At 40.8% G+C, this 27246-nt stretch overlaps 1 protein-coding gene across 3 annotated transcripts in view; it reads left to right on the forward strand.

Moving 5' to 3' along the window:
* Positions 1 to 27246, forward strand: part of ncanb (neurocan b) — a 202129-nt gene that overhangs the window by 164805 nt on the left and 10078 nt on the right. For all 3 annotated transcript variants that reach the window (XM_085152483.1, XM_085152482.1, XM_085152481.1), the window contains exons 13-16: positions 8605 to 8687; positions 8904 to 9048; positions 19104 to 19286; positions 21614 to 27143. In XM_085152483.1, the coding sequence (XP_085008609.1) occupies positions 8605 to 8687; positions 8904 to 9048; positions 19104 to 19286; positions 21614 to 21750 (548 nt within the window). In that variant the 3' untranslated portion in view covers positions 21751 to 27143. The remainder of the gene's footprint in view (positions 1 to 8604; positions 8688 to 8903; positions 9049 to 19103; positions 19287 to 21613; positions 27144 to 27246) is intronic.

The following is a 27246-nucleotide window of genomic DNA, read 5'->3' on the forward strand; positions in this document are numbered from 1 at the left end:
CACTTAGTTTATGATTGTTTATGATACCCACATCCATTCATCCATTTATTTTCTGCCACAGTCTGGGTCACAGGGACAGAGATGCCAAGACCTACTTCTCCCTAGGCATCCCCTCCAAGGGGACAGTGAGGTGTTTCCAAGCCAGCCAAAACATATAATTTCTTCAGTTTATCCTCTGTATGCCTCCTTATAGTAGAACATGCAGGAAGCATTTTAGCTAGGAGGCATCCAGGAGGTGCCCAGGAAGTACATCCTATTTAGAGGTCCAAACCAACTGAACTAATGCAGAGGTAGCTCTCTGCTGATTTCCTCCCGAATAACCAAGCTCTTCATCGTATCTCTGAGGCTGAGCCCAGACACCCTTTGGCCGAAGCTCATTTCCACTGTTTGTATCTGCGATCTTGTTCTTTTGGTCACTAACCAGAGGTCATGGCCATAGAGGAAGGTAGGAATATAAATCGATAGCTCGCTTTCTGTGTTCAACACAATCAACAGTTTCTGAGTCACTGCCACACCAGTCCGTCTGTCAATCATCCACTCTACACCTTCCACATTTGTGAACAAGACGCTGAGATACTTAAACTTGTCCACTTGTGGTAACATCGACATAAAATGCTTCCATTTTTCAACTGAAGATTCTTATGTTTCAGTGTTGAGGACATCTGAAGATTTAGATAGGCATCCTCACGCTTTCTATTTCACGTCGCTATATGTCAGAAATATCCGGTGACACTTGTAATCGCCAGTCACTTTTAAAGAAGACATTGCTCAGTTTAAATGATAGTACTGATTTAGTAATAATAGCCTAACCTGCTGTCACTTGGATGGCTGCCTTTGCCTCCTGCACAAAGCTTTTAGAGGCCAGTGAGTGATATCTACTTTTGTACTTTATTGTCATACTTGGAGATGACACCTGACCTTCCCTTTTATGTTTTCCCTACCTCAGTATTAAATATCGCTATAGTTCAGCTGTGGACGGACCTTAAAGGACTTGATTTTGCTGCCGTTGAAAACAGCCTTAAGGAGCAAAGTCTGAGCTAAATAAATCTATATCACCATTTGTTGCAGTGAGTTGACCCTGCAGGCCCTGATATAAGTGTCTGTACAGTAAGTGATATTGATAGTGCTATATTCTTTCTGCAAATGTTATCTTTTTCAACTTTTGTGGTAGCTTCACCAAAGCAAATGAATCCATAACCTGAAACTTAATAGGAAAAAACTGGATAAAAATTGATTTAATTACAATTATTAGGACTTCTGAGTTTTACGTATGTGAAACAAGCACATGCCTTGGAAAGGTTTATGACTACCTGAGTATGATCCATATCTTTTAACATAAAGATTTTTAGGATTTTAGGTGGTAGACAGCATTAAGTTACATGAATGGCATACAAAAAAGGTGTGTGACATCACCAAAATATCATCATACATCTCTTTTCATGGGCACTTATCTATTCAAGGTCATCTCCTCATGCACCTCCAGTTAGCTTCCAGCATAGCTGCTATTTTTAGAGCACTTAAACAAGGTCCATTCTGACTAATCAGGTATATAGATCTGAGTTTTTACCACAGACATCAACCTACTGGGACAGCAAACATAACCTTGTGTGACGGAGTGACTTTTGTGTCAAGGTTCATCCCTGTTGATTAGCTCTGTATCTCAGTGTACAATCCAGAGGCCAAGCAACAGCTTCTTAGGTTAGAATCTGCAGCGTCCAAAATAGACATTCACAGTTTTGTCCACTGAAGACTGTCAAGGCTGAGGTCGTAATGGAGGATGTGTGTATTGAGGTGCATGCCATTACTTCCCAGAATTGGCTTCTAGTGATGTGTCGGTCGCGAACAAAACGGCTCTTAGAGCCGACTCTTTGAAGTGAACGACGCGGTTTGTTTATTTTTTTTTCTTTCTCTCACCCTCTCTCTCTCGCACTTTTTTCCGCTTCCCTCCGCACGCGAGCCTTGTGGTTGCGCTGGTTAGAGGGGGGAGGGGCGGTAGTTACACTCGCAGTAGCACAGGAACAGAGTGGGAGGGAAAGAGAGAGAAAGAGAGCCAGGGACAACAACGTCACATCCACAACTATTTTCAGAAAATGTATTCATGTAGGCCCATATGACAGAGTGTGTTGTGGTTTGCAGTGTTTTGTGTTGTTTCACTTTAAATTTGTTTAATAGGAAAAAGCTGAAAATTTAAATTGTTAAAAGTTGAAATGTGACTAGTTGGTTTTTCTATTATATGATTTATTTATTACATTTTATGTGGAGTAAATAAATAAAAGTATATTTATGGGGGACCCTAGAGACAAAACACGTAGAAACTCCGAAGCACATACAAAACACAACGGAAGTGCTCCAGGATGCTAGGGGCAGTGTTGAGCTTTTGTTACCTGTAAAATCTTTGGTTCGCTCCTGTTTTTATCACTTGGAGCAGCTTAGGAAACATTCCTAAGCTGAGTCCCATTGTATCGCGCTCCGAATTAGAAATTGTCATTCATGCATTTGTTTCATCTCGTCTGGATTATTGTAATTCTTTGTTTACTTGTTTATGTAAAGCCTCTTTGGAGCGTCTGCAAGTTGTTCAGAACGCTGCCGCAAAGCTTCTGACCAAGTCCTCCAAGTCCTCCAAGTACTCCCACGTCACACCCCTGCTGATTCAGCTGCACTGGCTCCCCGTTAAATTCAGAATCCAGTTTAAGGTTTTGACCTTGACTTTCAGGGATCTGCATGGACAAGCACCAACATATATAAGTGAACTTTTACATCCATACATTCCCAGCAGGTCCCTGAGGTCATGTGACCAGGTAGGGCTGGGTATCGTCACTGATTTCTAGAATCGATTCAATTCCGATTCACAAGGTCCCGAATCGATTCGATCCACGATTCGATTTAATTCGATTCGATTCAATTCACTTCGATTTGAATCTGGGAAATTTTGACAGTCAGAAATATTATAATTCAGATCAGTACAGTTACATATTTTTGTATCTATAAAAAGGAAGCTGACACACGCAAGACTTTATCAAAGGTGTGAGCGTCACAGCAGATGCCTTTGTGTCAAAGTAGTTGAGGATAAAACATAGAAAAACATGAAGGCGATTTTCCTGGCCTGGGATTTTATAAAAATATTCTGCAGTACATCAAAAACGAAAGAAAACCATTAATCAACACATGAACATTACCTCTGAAGTTACAGCGGTTTTATTAGAGACACGGCTAAGCGTTTTGCATTTTGCATAATTCTAAAAAGTTTAAATTTGTTCAGTATTGAACGGCAGAAATTAGGTTTTCTTTTCGGAAGTATATAAAACGAAAAAAAAAACCATTGGCCGACAGCGCTGTAAACAACGGTAGACTTGTGCGTAACAAGCAAGCGAATAATGCAGAAAACAGTACAGAGAGAGAGAGGGGGAGAGCGAGAGAGAGAGCTGTGCATCGTGGTTGAAGCAAAACAGTAAAAGTAAGAGTGAATACATGACGATGTTTATGTGAAGTGTAGTTTGGATCTTCTTTTGCTGCTGGTTTGGTCAATATTGTTTGGAGAGAGATAAAACTAACAGCTTTAGAATCAGCGCATAAAGGGCGTGAACACAAAGCGCGGACCCACCGACAGATCAGAATCAGCGAGCTGTCGGCTTTCAGCCCCGACCGTGTCCGTGCGGTCAGGTGAGAAAGGCGACATATCACTGATTCTGATCCGCGGGTTGCGCTGTGTGTTTAAGTCTTTGTGCAGAATCCGTGTTCCTGCTCTCATTTACTGTCTTAGCTGTTTGGTGGTTGTTGAAATTTTGTGAGATTTCACCAGAGATTCTGGCATTTCGGGCAAAATAAATTTATATTAAAAAATCGATTCAGGATTTTAATGAATCGATTTTACGTTATCCAAGGCAGAATCGATTTTAATCGATAAATCGATTATAAAAACCCACCCCTATGACCAGGGCTTGCTTGCTGTCCAACACACTGAAAACAAAAGGCGACAAAGCTTTTGGAACTGTGGCCCCCAGATTGTGGAACTCTCTCCCGTTGAGCCTGAGATCTGTGGACTCAGTGGTCGCTTTTAAAAAACAGCTAAAAACTCATCTTTTTAAACTTGCTTTTGGTTGATTTTTATTTTTAGGTTTTAGCTTCTGTGAAGCACTTTGTGATTTTTATCTTGAAAGGTGCTATATAAATAAAGTTTTACTTACTTACTTACTTACTTACCTAGTGGCTACACAAGCCACGAAGTACCAACAGCCAGATTTGGTGTGTGGTAGTAACAGGTAAATCCATCCCATTATCCAGTGCACATGACAGACCCACGTGTGCAGGTGGTCAGCTGAGAAGTTAATGATCATGCTCTATATTTGTAATATGAACAGAGAACCCGAGATGTGTTGCTGTGGTTGTTTTAGTATGTAATTATGGTGTTTGGTGTCCTTTCCTGTTGTCCTGAATTGTTTGCAAATCCTATTTTAAATGAAGCCAAACAGTTGAAGAGCTAAATACAGCTCCTTGGCTCTTCCACTCATGTTCATTGTGGACTTAAATATTTGGCCACATAGAGCAGTTTAATTAGTGCCAGTCAGCATTACCATGCTAATATCCATTCAGTTTTTCTTTGGTACCCCATAAAGCTTCATCTCTTTATTCTTAAGTTTTTGCCCTCTGGCAAGCTCCACAGCCACTTGTGTTGTAATAAGACCTGATCAGCAGCAGCAAGCTATTCTGGATCAGCCGTCTGTCCCGAGCAGATGCCAAGAAAAGACAGTACCACCCACCTAGAACTGATCTTTCTCCTATTTGCTCACCATTACCAAAAAGTGTGTTTAATTGCCTCGAAAATGGACGTCTCCACCCCTGCAATAAGAGGATCACAGCCATTAGGAAGATTAATGGGCCTGGTAATGATGTTAATCAGATTGACCATGATTGAAATTCCATTACATACAGTATGTGCACATGCACATGGCTGGCCTACTGCGCACAGAGACACCCACACACACACAAATGAGATTAACCCAAAACACCATTAGGGAAATATCCTTTCACACAAACAAAAATCTCATCTCACGTACACCGTAGACAGAATTAATATATCTCTATTAATGGTCATCATTCATCTGAGGTCAGCCAGCTCCAGGACTGTCAAGCTTGAGTCAAGCTCATGTGTGAAACCTGCACTAAGAAGAATAAGAGTACCCTGAGTTATACTACAAAGCCCTCCACTGTTTTACACCAAAAAAATTGGCCCGGGCATTTTGACTAGAGACCGGCCCACCAGGTATTATAAGAAAAGCCATAAAGCCTTTGAATGAAAACAAACTGTCATGTCTGTGTGTAGGCAGGCAGGAAGAGAGGACCCAAAATGCAGGACTCACTGAGGCGGAAGTAAGTCAAAACACACAGCTTTATTGCTGGTAAGAAGCAGAACAGAAAAACACTAACTAAACTGGAAAAACAGAATAACTAGGCAGGTAGGCTGGCTGGCAAACGGAACACTCAGAGGAAGCAAGGGTGAACAGACGTTAACGACGCGACACCGAGTAGGGAAGACACAGACACTAAATACGAGAGGTGAACGGGGCGAAGAGGAAACAGCTGGGAGGCACGGCTGACACTGATTACACTGACGAGACAGGGAGAGCACAAAGCTGAACGCACTGACATAGGACACAGACCTACAAAATAAAACAGGAAGCACACGACAGACAGAGACACAGACTCGTAAACAGGCATAATGATGTCACGGACAGACAGAGGGACATACGGGCAGAGAAGAATAAGCACAGGCAACCTAAACCAAACATGAGGGCAAGATAACAAAACCTAAACCAGAAATAATCGTCATCAACATCATCATCATCATCATCATCATCGGATAACAAAAGAATCAGAATATAATTATAATCAAAACAGTATCACCAGAGAATAAAAACTAATCCATAATGCAAAAATAAACCAAAACATAAGAAACTCAAAATGCTGGGTCGAACCGACCCAGGACCGTGACACAAACGCTGTTGTGACGGTGACGTACACTGCCTTGTTGGTATATGTATGATTTCTATAGATTTTACATCAGATACAAACTTTGGTTGTAAGATTCTGATAATTATTTATTAAAAACTAGATATTTTAAATGAGAATAAGAAAGAGAAGTATTTCTTTGTGCCCCCCTCTCCCTGTTAATACCCTACCTGGCCCCCTGGCAAAACTTTGCTAGACCCGCCCCTGCACAGTTACCAGCTGTCAGCTACGTAGAAAAGGATCCTGGTGTTTTTTGTCTCTCAGAAACAGTTCATAACTTCCCTTCAACTCATTCATGTCACCTAAAAGATAAACCTGTTTCTCCATCACCTGTTCAGCTCTGATGATTCAGTAAGGACTTCTCCTGGTTTACTCTTCTGTTTCCCTCTCACCACATATCCAAACCGATATCATGACCAGCAGCTTTTACAGCTGTGGCTCCAGCAAACATCAGCTGATACTAGAAATTAATATTATATAAATTCTAACAACAGCTGATCAAGCTTAAACGTGCTGCTGTTGTTTAACGCGACCTCCGCTGGTTTCCTCTTTCTGGCGCAAAGTGAGCGATAAACAAACAAGAGAGAAAAGCCGATCAGCTGATCATTGATCAGTTTCATGATTGAAGTAGCAACAGGAGAGGGAGGGAATGAGAAAAAAGAGGCAGCTGTGCAGCGTAATGATGCAGAATAACTCCAGCTTTGTGTCTTTTTCCATTCTAGCTGAAGTCCGGGACAAACTGTGTTCCTTTTCAGCTCAATACAAAACACGTAATACTTTCTCTGAATACGGGATGATTCAGTTTTTAAATGGTAAATGGCCTGTATTTGTATAGCGCTTACTAGTCCCTAAGGACCCCAAAGCGCTTTACACATCCAGTCATCCACCCATTCACACACACATTCACACACTGGTGATGGGAAGCTACATTGTAGCCACAGCCACCCTGGGGTCGCACTGACAGAGGCGAGGCTGCTGGACACTGGCCACCAGTAGGCAACAGGTGAAGTGTCTTGCCCAAGGACACAACGACTGAGACTGTCCAAGCCGGGGCTCGAACCGGCAACCTTCCGATTACAAGGAAGGGTTTTTTTTCACGGGACGGTTGGCAACTTAACTAACTAACCTTATGACTAAAATAAAGTTCACTATCATTAACATCATAGCACCCACCCAGCTGTATAGAAACTCCGTCATGCTAACTAGTACGCAGTACGAGTAATTGTGACTGACTATAACAATTTAGCACATCGAAAATAAACTCCACCTAAATTTGGTTCATATCTGACCCAGATAGACTGCAGGTCATAACTTCTTACCTGAAGTTCACCTGACACTCGGACCGGCGGCCGCCTCGGGTCTCTCCTCCTCTTGCCTCACCTTTCCCTCATCCACCTGCTGGCCTCTGTGGAAGCTCCGCCATAGCCACCACCAAACAACTGAGTTATTTTTACACATCGACCAGCATCTGGCCAATCCAACAGCTTTCATTGTTTATACCGTTACAACAAAACATAAAATACCATAAAAACAAAAAATCACCATCGGCCCACTGGGGCAAATGCCCAGTATGCCCGATGGCCAGTCCAGCTCTGACCAAGGGTCTGGACATGCCTATACTACAGCATGATCTCATAGTCATTTAAACTAAGGCCCCGATGAGGCATATTTCTAATGCAATAAACACAATCCATTCAGTACAGTTCAGTTTTATTTATATAGCATCAACTCATGACAGCAGTTGCTCCACTGTCCTTAATAATTATGGTAGAAACCCTACAAAAATCCACAGCTCAATATTGCAAAAACTTTATATAGCTGTAGTTTTCATCTCTTTTAGCGTGATACCTCTGACCAGTGGTTTTAAAACTCTTTATGCTCAAGAGACAGCAGAGGGAGATCCAGATTTTCAAGGAACACCTGTATTTATATCAGCACAAAATACCCTCTATGCTATCCACTTGTATTGTCGGACCAAGGCACTTTTGGCTCCCCGTTTGCAACATCTGGACCAAACCTAGCACGTTTTTTTGGGTTGTGTGCTTGTTTTGTGTTGCAACACTCTTTCAAAAACAAAAAGCATATGGCTTCCCTTCATCACCTCAGCAGACACTTTCACACTATCCAATGAACAGTCTGCCTCTATATAAGATCCAGCTTATTTGGTACAAACTTTCTCCAGCAGGTAATGTCCTCAGAATGAGGCCAGTGCAGATAAAGTCATATGACGAGTAGTTGGCAATAGTCTCTCTTCTTTAGGTGCTGGATTTTTAGCACTGCTGATTAGGTGTTTTGTTGCTCCACACAACAAAGTGATCAGTTTCCCACCTGAATCAGGGTTTGTGATGTGTCACAGCCTCATGACAAATGTTTTTAAAGGATTTTTTGGGAGAAATGAGTGCGTATCATGTACTTATACAGTAAACTATAGAACAACAAGTCATTCCTAACAATTTCTTTGTAGTATGTTGTAATAGTTATCTATAGATGTCAAGAAATACATTGAATTGCCCCATATGTGTCTTTATTGTTTGGATACCGTATGTAGTGCTCTACTGTTTTCTGTATTTATTTTTTTGTTTGCAATTTCTTACTCAGGTCTAAGCCATGACAACACCTGGATTGGGCTAAATGATCGGACAGTAGAAGATGATTTTCAGTGGACTGACAAGATGGACCTGGTGAGGATCCAGCTATTTTTGTTTTGTTTTGTAGTCAGCTGCTGATCCCAGCATACTTAAAGCTTCTGGAGTTGCAGAGTAAATTTTTATGTGCTCATTGTAGCAGCTGTCGTGATTCCCAACAAACTGTTTTCTCCACTGCCTGTAGTAAAAAAAAAAGTAGCACGTTTGCTCAGGTTTGTTTCTTTAACCTTGTCTGCTTGTGTATTTGTGCAGCAATATGAGAACTGGCGTGAAAACCAGCCAGACAACTTCTTTGCTGGAGGAGAAGACTGCGTGGTGATGATTGCTCATGAGAATGGCAAATGGAATGACGTGCCCTGCAACTACAATCTGCCCTACGTCTGCAAGAAGGGAACAGGTGAGAACAACACGGGGGGAAGGAGAGGAGAGGAGAGTTTTCTGCAACTGAAACAGTTGATAAAGATGACTGAGAAAAGAGGTGAGGAGGCAGAGAGCAGCAAGATGTAAATTGGAAAAAGAGGAAGAGGTTGCAAAGAGTGAGAAATGTCAGATATGAAGTGCGAGGCGGCAAGGGATCGGACTGAAGAAGGCAGAGACAGAATGAGGATGTACAGCTCACCGCGCTTTGCTGTCAGCTCTTTAGTTTCAAATCCTGTACAGCCTTTAAAATAGAATCACAAAATAGAAAGGTGATGAAAAGTTCTTGAGACTGTGTTTTTTTATGTAAAGCAGCTCGAAAATGCTGCACGCCGTCTCTATCAAAGCACAGAGACTGACAGCGCACGTACCTTCAGGTGATTCTGAATATCCTGACTGTGTCATACTTTACATTACACACATCTTTGTGGGGTGCAAGAGATTAAGACCAAGCCTCTTCAGTCACTCTGCATACCTTAGAGTCACACTGCTTGCGTCTTACAAGCCCTCTCTTTCTGATGTCCTGTCATCCTCCACCAGCATCAACTTTACCAAGTTTTCCACACACGGCTCATGTCCTGACTCGATTTTTTCTTTACCCATGTGCTGTTTTAGTTATCATTGTATACGCTGCTACCTCTTCTTCATGTCTCCTGTTTCAGCTGTCCCATCTAAGTTTAGGCTTCTACATGTTCCTCTGAGAGCATATTAGAGCTTATTTTTTCATACAGGTCAAACTTATGATCAAGAGCGGGTGGCTTGACATATAAATAGTAGGGGTGCAACGATACACAAAATTCACGGTTCAGTTCGGTTCGATACTTTGGTGTCACGGTTCAATATTTTTTTGATACAAAAAAATGTTCATGCCTTTTTAATTTGTCATTTATTAAAATTATAAATATATATTTTAACTCAAAAGTACAGTTTTTAAATGTAATGTTGCTGAAACAACAAAATAATTAAAAAAAATAAATCTATCTGATCGAGAAATCACTCATCTTTGGAAAAGAGTTTATTACAGAGAAATGGCTCGTTCCAAAATAAAAGCTATACTATACGCTTCTTCTGGGCTATATTCTCAGCAGCATATTAAACATATCAGGTCCCCATAAGGAGAATCATGTGCTAACGTTGTTGTTTTTGTCTGCTTCCACTTGTCTTTGCACTAGGATAATGTCGGAGTAAATGTGCAGTCATATTCGTTGTTTTCCCACTAGTGCTGTCAGCGTTAATCTCGTTAAAATGACATTAACGCCATAACGCTGCAAATCTCCATTAATGAGTTACCGCGGATCACCCCGTGCGTGGGGCTGGATGGCATCAACACGTTAACAAGCTAACTGCGCTAAGGCACTAGTTCCCACCAATTGAGCATTGCGTGGCTCATCCGACATACTGTTTTACTTTTTTGACGTGCTTACCATCAGGGTCATGCTTCACATGAAAACCAAGATAGTTCCAAACGCCAGATCTGAATGAGGGTGGGGGAGGTTCAATTTGCCATGTTGCAATGAGCTTAGCTTCTTGCGTCTTGCTAGCTTGCGCTGCGCTCAATGGATCTGCAATCGACAGTGCTGCCTAGGCGGAGTAGTCGAACACAGATCCACTGAGCGCTTAACACAGACAGCATCGTCAGAAGAAAAGTTGATAAAATAAATAAAAAAAATTGTATTGTTCGATACATATGCGAACCGAAAGTACTGTATCGAACGGTTCAATATCGAGTATTGTTGCACCCCTAATAAATAGGTAAGCTAGGCTGGTTTAGAGCAATACTGGGGCACAAGAAGACACTGGCAGCTGCATTTGAAAAAAAAATGATCCTGGAGGTTTTTGCAAATGGTCTGCATTTACCGAACATTTATGTGACTTGAAGATTTAAAATGTAAATAGAGCTCTTTTTCACCTTTTTCACATCGACTATTAAAGTTACATCATGGGTTAAAGATGACTGCAGTACTGAGACAGTAGTGAACACCGAGGTGGTTGTGCAAAATTTTATAAATCATGATAGGCGATAGTCTTTTTTTATTAAACACTTTAGAGTTAAGAGTTTATCGTTTCCCTTTCAGATAGTGTTAATAGACTGATAACTTTAGTACTTCTTATATGTTTGCAAATCATCGATATGTTGGCTTGCTCTTTATTTCAGGTGTTAATTGCCTCTCAATCTCAGGCAATGCTTACGCTTTGCTTTAAGAAAACATGAAGGTGTCTTGTTGATTGTGCTTTTTTTTTATCACACTTGATTTACTTCTAAGTTGCATTGTTACAACATTTAAAGCATTCTGATCTTCTCTGTTAGAAACGCGGTTTTTATCATGTCCCTACGTTTCTTTTGGAGTTTCACACCTGGATTCTCTTGCCTCTGTTAGATCCTGTCACCTGCTCTTCCTACAAGCTGACTTTAAACTGAAAAACCTAACATGAAAACCTCATTGATGGTCATCATATCAAATTAACCTAACCATTTGTGCTTATTTGTACCAGGTATAGAGAATTTAATATAGCCTTGTGAAGTGTGTCATCATTTATCTTACAAATACTAAATGCAAAACCAGTGTGTGAAAAGTCTTCCTGATTCAACAGCTAGTAGAACCAATTCAATAGCTGGTAAGGACCAGATTGTTCTATTATTTCCTCACAGAATTGAAACTCGTACTTTCTTTTTCTCTTGATTATATGTGTTTTTTGATGGATAGACAGTTCTTTGGTTAATCTGTTCCCCGGTACATGATGTGCTGGTATCTGATTGAAATGTTAAGGAATAAATGAAAAAGTGCAAAAGTGATAATTACAAAGTTGTGGCACTTCAAAAGAAAACATCTTTGTCACATTTAATTGCTTTTGGTTGAAACTTCATGTCTGTGACTGATCCTCATACTCAACAGTCTTTTTCTGTATTGTCCTTTACTCTGAGGCCTATGCAAAGGCTCTCTTACCTCTCTTACCTTAGATTGAGTATATTTTTGTTCTTGGTTTAACTGCTGGCTTTGCTGTAGCAGAAAAGGGAATTCTGTAAACAACATTCATTTCTGTAAGCGCACTATTATTTCAAAGGTTTTATGTCTCAACCAATCTTGCCAACCGCCCTTTTTTCTGCTCTGTGATTTCAATTTTGTGCAAATCATCCGTCTCACTGTCCCCCCTGTCATCTTTCCTCCCATCATGGAGTTGAGTATTATAAGTTTGAGTATTAATATATGACCGTGGGAGTCTGCGGTCTTCTCAGGAGTTGGATTGAGTTGTTCTTTTCAAGTCTTTATGTGTGCTTTTGGAAAATAGGATCAGCAGATGTTGGATCAGCCAGTTGATCGTGGAGACACGTACAGAAAACGGGCCGCTGCTATATTGGTGTATCAAAGGAGAGCTGTTTCCCTTGTGAGCAAGGTGTTGCAGCACCTCTGCTGCTCACTGTCACAAGTCCCAGGCATACAGCCCACCTCTGACCTTAATCAGTCACTTACAATCACCAGCATCTTTTCATCTTTCCCCTGCTTCCTTGTCATCCTCTTTTTCACTCACTCAAGTAACCCCCATGTACTGTCTGATCGTATCAGCGGAGTTCTCAGCTCCATGCTGAGACTCATTTCTAATTACCCCAGCTCATGTGATCTGATTGTCTTCTCATCACACGAGCCAATCGGGCATCTTGATCAGCTGCTTGGGGGGTCAGTTAGGGTGGCGTGTTGTACAGATGGTGATGATTTATTTTATTTAAGCAAAAAGACCTGATGCAGTCATCTCATAAGACAGTACAGTATTAGTACTTTGACTCTACTCATTTTACTGTACTCTATTTTTTAATTTGGGTTGGAATATTATTTCTCATGTACTAATATTTTTTACAGTTTTATAGAGGAACATTCAGTTAATTTTTGTCCTTCAAGGACGACTTTTTACTTTCTTACTTTGGGGCCATTTCAGAGCCTGTACTTTCCCACTTTTACTTGAGTAAAGAAGTTGCTTGAGTATTTTTAACACACTTACCTTACTACTTAGCTACTTAACTAAAGGAAGTCTGTGCTTTTGCCACCTCTGTAGAAGGATATATATATCTATATCTTTATACCTCTGGCCTTTTTTACTAAAAGTGATGCTCTTTGTAGGATTGATTCAACTTGTTTCAACATTCAGATGTAATATTTGATTGCTGGGTCAACGTTATCCAAGTAAGGGATAAAGAAAAAATGGAAAAAAGCAAAACTGATTGAGTTCAACATTTACATTTGGATTACGGTGACAAGAATGTCACACAGTCATCTGCCTCTAAGCTCTTCTAGCAAGGATGAGAAGAAATTTACCTACAACAAGACATGTACGTATTATAAAATTATTCAGTTTTTTATGGCTTATTACAGAGGGGGGAAATCTAATTTTGCATGACATACAGACACTGTGAGCGCGTTGGGAAATAATAGGTTGATGTCAGTGCCTTCAGCAGTTCATGTGTCCACTGGGGTGTAACATAGCCACTGTGTAATACACACAAACCTGCTATTTCTGAATTCTACTTTGTATTTGCAAGAGAAGCTTTACCAGCTTCCACCTTAGTGTGAGACCTACAAGCCTTTCAAATAATTCAAAGGAACAGATATTTATGAATTTTGCTGGAAAATAGTGCACATATTTCCAGTGTAATATCATTTGTTTCGTTTGTTTGGTCTGATGATGAGTCTAGCCATTCAGAGAGAAAATAGAAGGTAAGAAGAAGATAGCTCTCCTCGCCAACCCTTCCTGACCAAGAACAAACTTCCCCCAAACTCCCCACATATTCTCGACAGGGACATGCCTGTAGGAACACAGCAGAAGGTCAAGGCCTGCAAGCGGCCCTCCAAGGAAACGCTGTCTGACCAAGCCAGACTGCTTACCTGCTTAAAGCTATAAGCAGTGTTGGGAAGGTTACTTTTAAAATGTATTCCATTACAGAATACAGAATACATGCCCCAAAATGTATTCTGTAACGTATTCCGTTACGTTACTCAATGAGAGTAACGTATTCTGAATACTTTGGATTACTTAATATATTATCATGCTGTTTACAACTACGTGAATGTACTATTGCTGTGATTTATTACTGTTACTGAAGGTCCGCGGCTCCGAACCGTAGTAAAGGGACCTCTGGCTAATACGGTGGGTTCTGTGTCAGGCTCGTAGCCGAAAACTAGCTTTACTTTGTTGTCTGGGTCAACTTTGCTAGCGAGAGACAGAGAGAGGCGTTGAAAGGCTGCTCCAACAGAACTTATTGTTTTTGGAGGAAAACACGAACACGGTGTACAGTCGAGTCTTAATAGCTTACTTACAACTGGGCTCATCAGGCACTCTTCTTGGCTGCAGTGGTTATTATTATATTTACATGCTTCCAGCTCCCGTTTTTGCTCGATGACAGCTCGTACTTTTCCTTTTTCTCCCTCCCTCACAGACACATAACGTGTATGGCAGTCCATTCTCCCTGCAGCACGGACTACACTGCCTATGATGCTACATTCTTTAGAGCTATACCGGTAGCATTCTGCCTATTAGCTTAGCACAACAACAACAGGCGCTCTCTCTCACCCAGGAAACACGCAGAGAGAGTGTCACCCTGTAACCATGGCAACCGTAACGCTGCCGCCTGGAACAACAGAACGTAGCTGTCAAACAAAACCCAAACAGTCCTGACCCGCCACAATATGAAACAGGGAAGTACCGCCGTGTAATCCATTTATTTCAACAAAGTAACTGCATTCTAAATACCACCTTTTTAAACGGTAACTGTAACGGAATACAGTTACTCATATTTTGTATTTTAAATACGTAACGGCGGTACATGTATTCCGTTACTCCCCAACACTGGCTATAAGCTACTTTTTTTCAAATAGTCTCCTTTTAATTTAAATCAAAATGGAGAAAGAAAATCCTACTTGCAGTTTTGTGTTATTTGCTTCTTAATATCTGTATGTTTGGGATGCACAGACTTGATTAAAACGCACATTATCTGCACCTACACAACACTAATGAACCCTCTGCTTCCTTTTTACACTGTTATTCTCTTTTGTGTGCTTTTGCAGCTTTTTTCTATTTCCTGGTGTTTTCTTAAGTTGCAGTGCATTTGACCTCTCAGAGTTGGGCGTGCTCGAAACATCTCACTTAGGAGAAATTAACCTCCTAAGACCCGAACTCTTTCATGGCATGCATTTTTAATTTCTCTATTCTATTCTATTCTATTCTATTCTATTCTATTTGGGCTGATTGGGACCTGATGAATGTAAAAACAAAACAAAGAACTGTCTGATTTTTCTTTCTGAGAAAAATGAGATCCATATATGAGGACATTTGTTTTAAAGTTCGATAAAACAGTGGAAGCATAATGTCCTCGTAAGTGGATATCAGGCCCTTGTAGCGCAACATTTAGTATTTTGGTCTAGACAACCCAAAATGTGATATCCACATATGTGGATATGCCAGGAGGTTAAGGATGCATCCTAGTCAGATGCATCCGAGGTCACTCCCAAAGCTTGTAGCCATAGGTGAGGGGAGGAATCGGCACATAGATCGACCAGTAAAAAATCATTTACGCTCAGCTTTGTCTTTGCCACAGCAGACAGATACTGCATCCACATTATTGCACACATTGCATCAGTCAATCTCCAATCTACTTCCCTTACTCATGAAGATCCCAAGATACTTGAATTTTCCATTAGAGGCAACAACTCTTTCCCAACCCAAAACAGTCATCCTTTTCCAACAGAGGCTGACTGCAAAAAGCAATAGAAGATACTGCAACCACCAAACCTGACATTCTTCACTCCTTGGCTGTGTGTGCCTAGAAATTCTAAACATAATCTGTGGCAAAGCGCAGTCCTAGTAAAGTCCAGCCATCACTTACTGCCATTGTGGTTCTACAGGTATTGAATAGCCTGTACGACTGGGCCTAACACTCCCAAAAGGCCCCCCCACACAGGACACCCTGAAGGACGCAGTCAAATGCCTTCTCCGAGGCCACAGGCTGTAAATCCAAGTGGACTTTGACTGAGATTTGTTACCTGTGGTGTATTTCTGTTTAGTGAACAACAAAACAAAACCATTAGCTCAGTTGATCTGAGCAGCTGTCAGTGTTTATTAAGACTTTCTTAATAAACAAAACTGAGTTTGAACATAACTCTGTGTGAGACGTATTCCCATAGTGTTGTGCAGAGAAAACACACACATTTGCACATCTCTCTGATTTGTTTTCACATGATTGCCAGTAGGTGTGCGGATGTGTTGAGGCCATAAAGGAACCAACTAGAGGAACCCAGCAGCTGTCTGCAGCTTTCCGCATGACTCACACTGACTGCCCCCCTGCAACACAAGAAAATCGGCTAAGAAAATAACTATAGATATTTTCACAACACACATGCAGATATACTGCGTAACTTCTTAACTTCCAGTGTTGACTTAGAACAGGGATCTCGAACCTGTGGCTCTGGACCACATCCGGCTCTTTTATTGATAAATATGAATATGAATAATGGTGATTTTACATATAGTTTTATTCATTCTGATAAGGGGGAAATAGAAAATGTAACGTTTATTGAAAAGATTTGTTTGCTTTGATTGGAAATGCTGTTAAAAACATGATCAACAACATGTTTATTTGATATATTATAGTTTATTTCTATTTGAACTGTTTTAAAGCTAAAAGGCTTCTTTATGTTCTATTTATAATCAAAGTAGCCTCCTCTAAATTTGATATACAAACAGCACTCAAGGGATGCAAAGCGGTGTCTACATAAAGATTTTTTTCCCCCTTCATCTCACAGCTGTTCTGTTTTATCTTTAATAAGAATCATTTAAAAAGTAAATAATTTTCATTCTGTTTTATCTGTAATTGCTAAAATACAGCAAAAACATGACATTATTTTAATGGAAATGCAAAGTTAAAGAGCCAAAATCACTGCAGCTTTTAATTATTTACACCCACGAGTAATGTTGATAGGCTAATTAATAATTAATAGGCTTCCGCAGTGATATTATTTGGGAGGAAACCTGCATTTGATAGTAAAGGTTACTCATCCTAACCTTGAATTAATGCTACGTAGTTGTATGAGCCGTCAGACCAACCAATCAGGTGGCAGTTTTTACATTTATCCATATTTAGTGAAGACACTAAGCGTATTTTAGATGTTGCAATGACAAACAATGCTTCAAATATGGATTTTACTATGAAGACGTTTCTAAAATGATTCATTGTCATGCAAGCAAAGATGAGTCTTTTACCAATCACACGTCCTAAAACACTGAACAGGTGCTTTTGGTGTTTTTTATAGGTTTTTTTGATGGGCTTTTCTAAGACCCAGCTGCCTTTCACTCGCAGCCCTCTACTCTTCACTATAAAAAACACCTTTTCCAGCTCCATTTCCCTTTCCTGAGTTTTTTGACGTTTTATTTTATACCTACTTCAGTGCAATCTCACTTAGCTTGTCTGCACTTTGAGAAATCTTTCAACAGCGTACATAGGTGACGGCTAATGGAAAGCTACCTTTTAGCCTTTCATTTGTGTCAAGACAGCAATAGTCTCAAGTGAGGGGGAAGTGCTTATTGCCCCTTCCATCCACAGTGTATTAAACTGTAAATGTGACGTTAAACCCTTCATCACAGTTAATGGCATTGCTTTCCCTTATTAAGAATTTAAGAGGTATTAGGACACAGACAAGGGAATTAAGGACTGTAAACATTTTCTGATTGCTGATTAAGTCCTCTCCTGACTGGTTTGTTGCTGAACTGTGCAAATGGCATCCAAGGATGAAGTCAGGGGCCATCAAAGCTGACTTTAAGTTTCCTGTCTGAAAGGACCTCAAGCTGGGTTTCAACTCTGGGACGAAGGCAGGTTGACATAGTGGGGACTGATAGTACCAGTAATATCAGTTGGGGGTTCGAAATAGTGCTGCACTGTAGTTTATATTTAACTTTTTTTTTCATTAGTTGTCATAGAAATTATTAAGTTCCCCCAGTGGTAAATGGAAAAGTTTAAAACTACAGCTTGTCTATATTTTATCTAGTTAATTTAATAATTTACATAATGGATCAGATGGAGTTAATGACTAAAACCTAACCATCGTTTTTCCATTATTTTGTTGCGCATTGTGTTGAAAGATAGGACTGAAGTCAGCCCCGACCACTGCAGACTGACACCCCGACGGGAGAGCTAAAAAAAAAAAAACTGGTGAAGTTGTTTGAGTGGCTCCCTGAGGCTTGTCCATCCTGTCAGTCTCTGACCAGAGTGTCAGTTCTCTGTCTGTCTCAGCTTGAGTAAACAATTTTCTGATTCTGCCTCCTCTCTTTTATGTGTCTAAAATGCTGTGTTACTTTGAATCCCACCTACTCACTCGCTGACAGACACCCTATCCTACAGATGCTAAATCCACAGATCGAAGCGGTTTTCAAAAAATGTTTTAACCAAGTCATAGTCCCGCCGTGTGTGGGATGTGTCCGTAAAATCTAAATGTAAACACCATTTGGAACCCTGAAATGTTTAAGTGAAGCACACTAATGGGGTGAATCCAGGTTAAAGTCATTACTGTTTAAAGACGACTTATTATGGTCATTTCCAGCTCCGTGTTCTTCATCCCTACTGCTTCACTGTTCCGAATGAACAAATAAAATAAAATGTTTTCATTTCTTTTCCCTCCGTTTGAGGCAACTTTCTTTTGATTGAACTTCCTCTTAAAAATAAGGATTGAATCGCAGGTAGGGGGTTTCTGTGATCCCACTCAGAGCTGTGTGCCTAAGAGGAACGTATTAAGGATATCTCTTCTCACTGGTGTCATACAGAGCCAAGAGAATAAAAATAGCCTGAAACCGAACGTTCGGAGGACTCTGAAGCCTGAGATTGTTGCTCATAGGGATCACTTGAGCTGATCACGTCAGAGAATAACAAGGAAAACAATGATAAGAACCTTTTAAGAATCTTATTTGATTAATAAATACTAATGACACAGCAAGAATTGTAAGTAATTACAATAAAACTAACTAACCTCATTAATATTCTGTATTTCTCTGTCTCTACAGTGCTTTGCGGGGCCCCTCCAACTGTGGATAACGCCTTCCTGATTGGTCGGAAGCGTACCCACTATGACATCCACTCAGTAGCGCGTTACCAGTGCGCCGATGGCTTCCTGCAGCGGCACGTGCCCACTGCTAAGTGTCGTGCTAACGGCAAGTGGGACCGACCTAAAATCATCTGCATAAAATGTGAGTGTTAACAGAGAGAATATGGCTGCTTGGTAAACAGCAAGACTTACAGAATATTTTAGGTCATTTTCACATTTCTGTTTTGTTTGTTTTTTAATCATTATTAATATTTTTAGCATGCACACCAAAAAAAGACTGAACCCCAAACATCAACAGCCCCCAGGAGCTGCTGTCACTTTGTGTATTCTCGGGCTTTCCATCCCCGCTCTCATTATTGATAATTGCAGTTTTTAGTCCCTTGGGCTTGCTTAGAAGTCGCAGGGTGTTCTTTGAAGTGTTTTGTGCTCGAGGTAGTTTTTTTTCCCACTTTTCCTTTGTTGACTTTTTCAAAACTAATTCTAACAGGTTGAAGCTTCATGTAAATCAACACACGTGCAAGAAAGAAAGAAAGGTCCAGTCATTTACTGATCTGCAAACAAATACAGGAAACGCAGTATATGATGCAAAAATAGCGGTTATGCAGTTTTAAGTCAATACTTGGTGTAACCACCTTTATTCCTCAACACAGCCTGAACTCTATTAGCCAGCTTTCTTGTAATTTCTTTAAATAGCAGTAACTCTCCAGGATTCTTGAAGGACATTTAAAGCTCCTTTTTGGATGTTGGATGCTTTTTTTTCCGTCCCCTGTCGAGTTGATCCCACACTGCTTCACTAATAATCTGGGGAAGCCAATTCAAGGTTTCCATTATGTGTTTTTCGGCCCACATATATTTTTACTGCATTGGAAGTGTGTTTGGGAACTCGGGGTACTTTTCCTGTTCATAATTCCATCAATTTTGACAAGATCTCCAACACAACTGGCTGAAATACCAGCGTGTCGTTTCCTTAAGAAAGACTTCTTGACAGCCACCCTTCAGTTGAGACCATTTCTAATGAGGCTTCAGTAAACAGTAGATGTGTCAGTTAAAGGCCACGGTGCATTTTTCAGGTCCTGTATCAGGTCTTTGCTGGATTCTTCCTATTTCTTAAGGACCTGGCCTTCATATACTATTGTTTCACAATTTTTAGACGTGAGAGTTTTTCTTTGTACTCCACTTGTTTAATTTCCCCAACTTTTTAAGAATATACTGACAGCTTTCCAGCTAAAACTCTTTGAAAGTCACTTTGTTGGTCAAATCAAAACAAAACTTGAATTTTTATTTTTGGCATTTTGTGTAGATTAAACTAAAGAAGTAGGGACAGGTTACATGCCGCTTGTAACAAAGGGTGTCTGAAATTGTAATTTAAAATTGGATCTTTGTTAAGTTGCGTGTTGTGTGTAGACACATCACCGATTCATCCCTTGAGTTAAGTGTCTTTTTCTGCTTGAATGATTAATAGGTCAGGTGTTAGGTGTTAAGTGGTTTGATAAACAAAAGCGCAGTCCTCTAAAAAGGGTCAGGTACAAGACAATACTGAAAATTAAAGAAAATACAGTCAATATCTAAAGAAAAATTTTGGTGGACGTTCATTAAGAGCTGAAAATTACAGCTACAACTTTAAAATGGCTCAAGTGGCTCAAAACTTTTCCACAGTACTGTTGTTTTGCACATGTAAAACATCTGCACAAAATAATCCTGCACAGTGATGATAGTGATGACATTGTGATGATATCACACTTGCTGCCGGGTATTCCTTTCACTAAATACCTTATCTTCTTTAAAATAAACTTTACTTTTATCGATTTTTTAAACTGCTCACACCAACCACGACAGAATATACCGAATTGAAGTCATAACTTTTCGCCATCATTTTCTCTTCCTCATAGGCCGGTTGGTCTATATGAAATATTCAACAAACTGAGCCTTGTATTTCACTTCGCTTTGCTCGCAGTGTGACAGTAATGATGAAATACTGAAATAATGTAACTTCTGTTCAAAGCGATAAAGATTCCTTCGCTTATGACTCTTTATCTTTGGACAGAGTTGTTTTTATGGCCCAGAGTTATGATGTTGTTATCATTCGTTGCAGACGACATTTCTTTGTTGGCAAACCCAGAAAGAGACGGCGCAATCTAATTTGGCAGTACACACCAGGAACAAGCTTATACCGAGGCAGTGAGTGGGTGGCTAGCTCATTGTGCCCTTGCTAAAGGCGCCCAGTCTACTCAATGAGAGATAAAACAGATTCCCTCAGTGTGGTGGAAACAGTTAAACCATCTGCACATTTTGACCTTCCTGCGTTTTGATCTGTTCTCTCGCATCTTACCTGGTTTCCAAAACCTCTGATGCTTGTCAGTGATTCATCTCCCGCTTGCATCAGTTTTCTACCCTTCACTTTCATCTCATTACATACTGAATTACTCCTTTAATACGTACTTCTCTCTTCCACTTTGGTTGCTCCTCCAGCCCGGCGAGCTCACCGTTACCGGCGCCACCACCACAAGACCAGGAGAGAGCGCAGAAAGCACAAGAGGCACAGCCACAGAGAGGGAGGCCACCACGGCAGAGAGGGAGGCCAGGGTCACAACCACGCCCGCTTCTGAACCAAAAAAAACCATCATCCCCTCCCCCCCTTTTCTCCTCTGCTGCCAGCTGCAGTTTGCCTGTCTCCCTGTCGTCCCCATTTCCCCAAACAGTTCGTCACAATAACAGCCCAAAACTCTCTGACCAAGCCGCCTCCCTCCGGCCTTGTCCCGCACTGCATTGTCCTACCCTTAGCTCTCCAAGTCAGCCTGTATCATAGTCAACTGCATCAACAGGACAATAATAAATCCCTTTGTACTCTTTTTACTTTCCTTTCTCGGTCCGACGTTCTGGTCATACCCTCGCTGTCTCTTACCTACCTTCTTTCTTGACCCACTTACTCTCCCCTCGAGCTCAACGATGACCTGAAACATGGGGCTACGCTGACCTGTTTTTAAAAAAAAACACATCTTTGAGAGCCACACTGAACATTCTTCAGAGAGAAGTTCCTAAATAGGGATTACATCATCGAATTTGCTGTATCAAAATCAGACGAGTCAAGGAAGACATTGTGTTGTTGACTTGAGCCTTTTGTCTGTTGAACACATAGTTATTTTTTACAAACACTCAGTGTTTATTTCTTGACTCTGCTGCTTTTGGTTCGCTCTTTGTAAGGCACTGTACTTGACTTAAAGCGACGCCGAGTTGTTCCGAAACAGATTTAATTGATTTTCTTTCATTCAGAAGCAGTTGTAATTGAATTCTTTTAATTGTTAGCGTTGTATCTTCTTGTCAGTGTAAGACCATTACTTTAGATCAGATGCTTGACCCCAGAGGAAAATGGAAATCGCATCCCTTCCCATTGCAGTTTCAGCACATCGCATCACACATCAGTCACTTTTCAGAAGTGTTGAACAATATCAAACACCTCCTGCTGCGTCATACATCCACACCTGTCATTGTAGAGGGCGAATCTGAACGTTTGATGTCAGCTTGTCTCAACTCAGCTCAGCAGTCCCGCATTTGCTTTGTCTTTTTTTCACAATTTGAGCTGCTGTGGGATTGTGTGCTGTGAATTAATCAAGGTGATGCAGCAGGGTGAAGAGCCTCTCACGTATCTGCTTCGCCTTTATTTTGAAGGTTTACTGCTGTTTTTACTGCATTGTGTATTCAACAAAAGTATGGGTACATTCATATTGGGGTGTGTCAGACCAAGGACTGCATTAGCTAGGTGCATAAGTATTATTCAGTCCCTCTCTGAGTGATGTTGTCCTATTGTTCAATTTTGCAGTTAATTTTATGTAGCTGGAGGAGGTGGCTGGGGAGAGGGAGGTCTGGGCCTCTCTGCTTAGGCTGCTGCCCCCGCGACCCGGCCTCGGATAAAGTGGATGAAGATGGATGGATGGAATTTTATGTAGACGTGCAAATGATTAGCAAACATGGCAGTGAGATCACACTTTTATATATCACAAAAACACAGTGCACAGAAGATCAGAGTGGACTGTTTCAGATCCCAACTCATTTTCGCCATCAATCTGTTTTAACTAACATTTATTTATTTAAATCTTCTTCGTAAATCTGCCAACGTGCATCCTGATCAAGCTCATCAGGACAACAGGTCGAGAAAAGTAAAACGCTGATTTGGCCATTAATACATGGGAAAATGTTGCTATAGAAACAAACTTAAATCTTCACTCCCAGGTAGTTTAAAACATATGTTTTAAAACCATCCACTTTTTTTAACTGTTTGTCCAGCTTATGCTACAGTCACACTAGGGAAAACAGGGACAACAAAATTATTGGGACAGTTTGCAATTAACTTGCAACCTCGCTGCCTTTAAAACAGTTGTTTCGAAGACTGAAATCTGGCCCGTGACCATTTGCACTCAGTTGCCATCTTCAAAGTAACTTTGGTTTGACAAGACAGAGATAAACTGGAAATAAGCTTATCCCAGGTGTTATATGGGTAGAGCCAGGGTACTCTGAGCACATGTCCCATCAAAGGGCTAACACAGAGACACAGACAGCCACACCCTCTCACATCCACACCAGTTTGGCACAGGGAGAACATCCAAACTGCACGTAGACACCCACGCTCACTATGAGGTTCAAATCAAGAGCCATACTGCAGTGAGACAACAGTCCATTGGTAACAGTTCGGGATTTGTTTGTCTCAATTTTTAAACATCCAGCCTTTGTAGGGCATTATTAGCAGTGATTAGTTAAAAGTTACGTGTCAAGCAAAACAACATGTCTGTCTGCTAGATTTGTATCATTTCATTAGGTTTTTTTTTTTTTAATTATTATTACTTTACTGAAAACAGCCAGTTGCTGCTTGTGGAAAGAGTGCTGATGAGACTGAACCACAAAGTAAAGTTAGGGTCTACAAAGATTCAATCTCCCAGATGCTCTGAAAATATTAGTGATTTTTGTCTGTGTTTGTCACTGCAATCATCAATTGATCCGTTGCCATAATACTGACATTCAGAACAAGGTTTAAAGATTAAAGGACTGAAGATGTAGATTTTTGTAAGGCAAGGCAAGTTTATTTGTATAGCACAATTCAACAACAAGGTGATTCAAAGTGCTTTACAGAGACATTAGAAACAAAAACAAATAAAAAGCATGATTTAAAATTGATTAAAACAAGCAAACAAACTAACTAATTAACAAACAAACAAACAAACAAAACTATATAAAATCAAAACAGATAAAATTGTAGTGTGGTCTTCAACCTTAACCAGCCCTCTGAAGCAGGAAGAATTGAGCAAGTAGTGGGAAACAAGCACGACAACAAGCTGAGATTGTTGCATCATGAATCAGAGCTTTGTGCAGAGTATGAGGATGAATATGATGCAGAGGAGACGGAGACAACAGGCTCTTGCTCGTCTCGTGTCTGTCTATGTGGATGCCGCATGTGTGCGTTATGGCTGAAGACGCCGACAATGGCTGAGGTCCCAGTGGATGACGATATAAAGGATCAGCAGAGATTAAGGCTTGCCATTTCTGGAGTCTCGCAGCCGCTCACACCTGAGCTCGCCCCTGTCGTGTCTCCTCTTTTAAAGAGGGGATTGAAATGGATAGAACAAGCACTTTGCTCCCTTTTTCTTCCCCTTTACTGCCAGGTTAAATTGCTGTTTTTTAAAGCCAGCACTTGGGGTTAGAGCTTCTGGGATTACACCCCAGCACTTTTATCCCTCGTTTCGCTATCTCGTTATACTTTTATCATCGCCACCTATACACTTTAGTACCTTTCATCTTTGTCGGGAAGTGGACAATAAGCACACCTAAATTCAGTTTAACTTGTTTTTTAGTGGAGAAAGCGTAGACTCAGGGTTTTCGGCAGCATCTCGCGCATCTTGTGAAAACACTAAACCAGGATCGGGTTATATAAAGTCACTTGAGGTAAGAAAATCTATCCTGCGCACAGAAATCCCCCCCGCCGCCTTTGTTTATCTCCCCTCACCTTGGCAATGACAACGCTCCTCCACATGGAGAAGAATAGTGATGGTAGATCCCTGTATCAGTTTAATTAATCTGCTGCATGCCTAATTAACAAGTTGCATTATCTGCAGAACCCCAGAGCAGCCATGACAAGGGGAGGGTTTTGCTGACGGACAGCGAGTGGAAAGTAAAGAGTGACAGACAGGAAGCCCAAAGAACTGTCATAGCTGTCAAACAGCTGTCACTCGACAATGTCAGACTGACACAAACTTCTTTTTTTCTGTCTTTCCTGTAAAATAGACTGATAAAAGAAAGCGGATGAATAAAAGGGCAGAGCGAAGACCTAATTCAAATCAGAGTTGACACACAGGGACGGTTTAATTACAGCTGCGTAAAGGTTGAGCTGTGTGACAGGACTAAATTTTAATGCGATAAAGTGATAAGGAAATGAATACAAGCTAGCTTCTAGTGGTTAATAAGACTAGACGTTTGTGTTTAAGGAGAGTCTGACTGTCAATTTTTCATCGCCTCTGCAGAGATTTTTAGGCCGTCCAAACGAGATGCAGAAAACAAATTTAAATCTTCTATCCCACATGAGTTGATAGGTTGATGTGTGTGGAATTTCTACTGATAATGTTCCATTTTTTATTAAAAAAAAAGAGAGAAGTCAAAAGTATAATAGACAGCACATAAAAGATCCGTTTGAATTTAACGCAGAGCTTCGCCCTCTGGACCGAGGGTAATGAACAATTTAGCTTTTGCACATCCGCTGGGACTGAGCTGGTCTTTTAAAGGTGGTTAACCTTTCTCACCGGCAGAGAGGAGGAAAAAAAAAAAATCTTTCAATGAATTCAAACAGCCACACTTTCCCTCTTGAAATTTCAAACAGTGTCTGTCTCTCTTTGCTTTTGACTCCTCCTTTAATCTCCTCCACTCGCACTCCTCTCCTCTTCCCTCGTCGGGCTTTCTAGTCAGCGCCCCGAGGGCAGGCAAACAGAAAGCGACAAACTCTTATAATTGTGAGTGTTAATTATGAAGATGAATGAGTTAACAGCGGTCTCTGCCAGCTGTCTCTTGGCTCAGCACCACGCCTCGGGGGGGGGGAAAACGCTGAACGTCTTCGCAGCCAGAAGGCCTCTTCTCAGGCGTAGCCACCTATCGTAATTGTTACCCACTTACTGAGTTCCGCATACATGAGATAAGCATTGGATTGATGGGAGCGCAGTGGCATCTTCTTGTGCTTGTGGCTGTGACTGTCTGATTGCCCTCTGTCTGAATGCTGACAGCGGGAGCGCAGCTCGGTTAAATTTGTTGTACATGTTTTTGATGAAGCACGTGCCTAGTTGGAAGAGTGTGACCGAGGCGGGTGCAGCAGCCTTCATAAACACCAATGTAATTTCCAGTGTACGTGGAGGAAAAAAAATCTAATATCCCAGCATGAAATTGCAGATAATAAAACAACGTTACGAGAGAAAATCTTTCTAGGATGATGACTTGAAGGCATAGTTCACCCCATTATCAAATATACATGTTTTTCCACTATCCTTCTCAGATTGCATATGGTCTGACTTACCCAGTTCTGTAGTTATCTGCAACTGAGAGATGGCTGCCTTCTCTCTCTAGAATTAAATGGAACTTGTAATGACAAACTATGCATTTGAAAAACATGGCAGCAATGTATTTTCTTTGCAGAAGTCACTGCCTGTTAATTACTTAAAAGAAACACATCCTGTATCAGTTTGTCTGCCAAACTATACCTCTAAATTAAAGGAAGCTGCATTAGTATTCAGCTAAAGGATCACTAATGTTTACATCCTGTCACAGTGTCATGGGCACAACCTCTCGTCACAGATATATGCGTGCTTCCTTTTGCACAGTGATACTGCTGCCAGGGCTATCTTGATTATAGAAAAAATATTTCTGAGGAAAAGACATTGAAGCTTAGTTTTTCAAGACGCTTCAAGCGCTACAAAACCAACGCCATCGTAGTTCTGTTATAGTCGAGAAAACAAAAACAACTGTTTAAGAAGTCTTGATGCATTCTCAATCATCCAGGAAAATAAATCTCCAAAAGCTGAATCTGTTCATCTGGACGTAGCGTTTTCTGGGAGAAACGTTTCGTACACTCATCC

This window comes from Neolamprologus multifasciatus, chromosome 23, assembly GCF_963576455.1.
Source record: "Neolamprologus multifasciatus chromosome 23, fNeoMul1.2, whole genome shotgun sequence".
Classification (NCBI taxonomy): Eukaryota; Metazoa; Chordata; class Actinopteri; order Cichliformes; family Cichlidae; genus Neolamprologus; species Neolamprologus multifasciatus.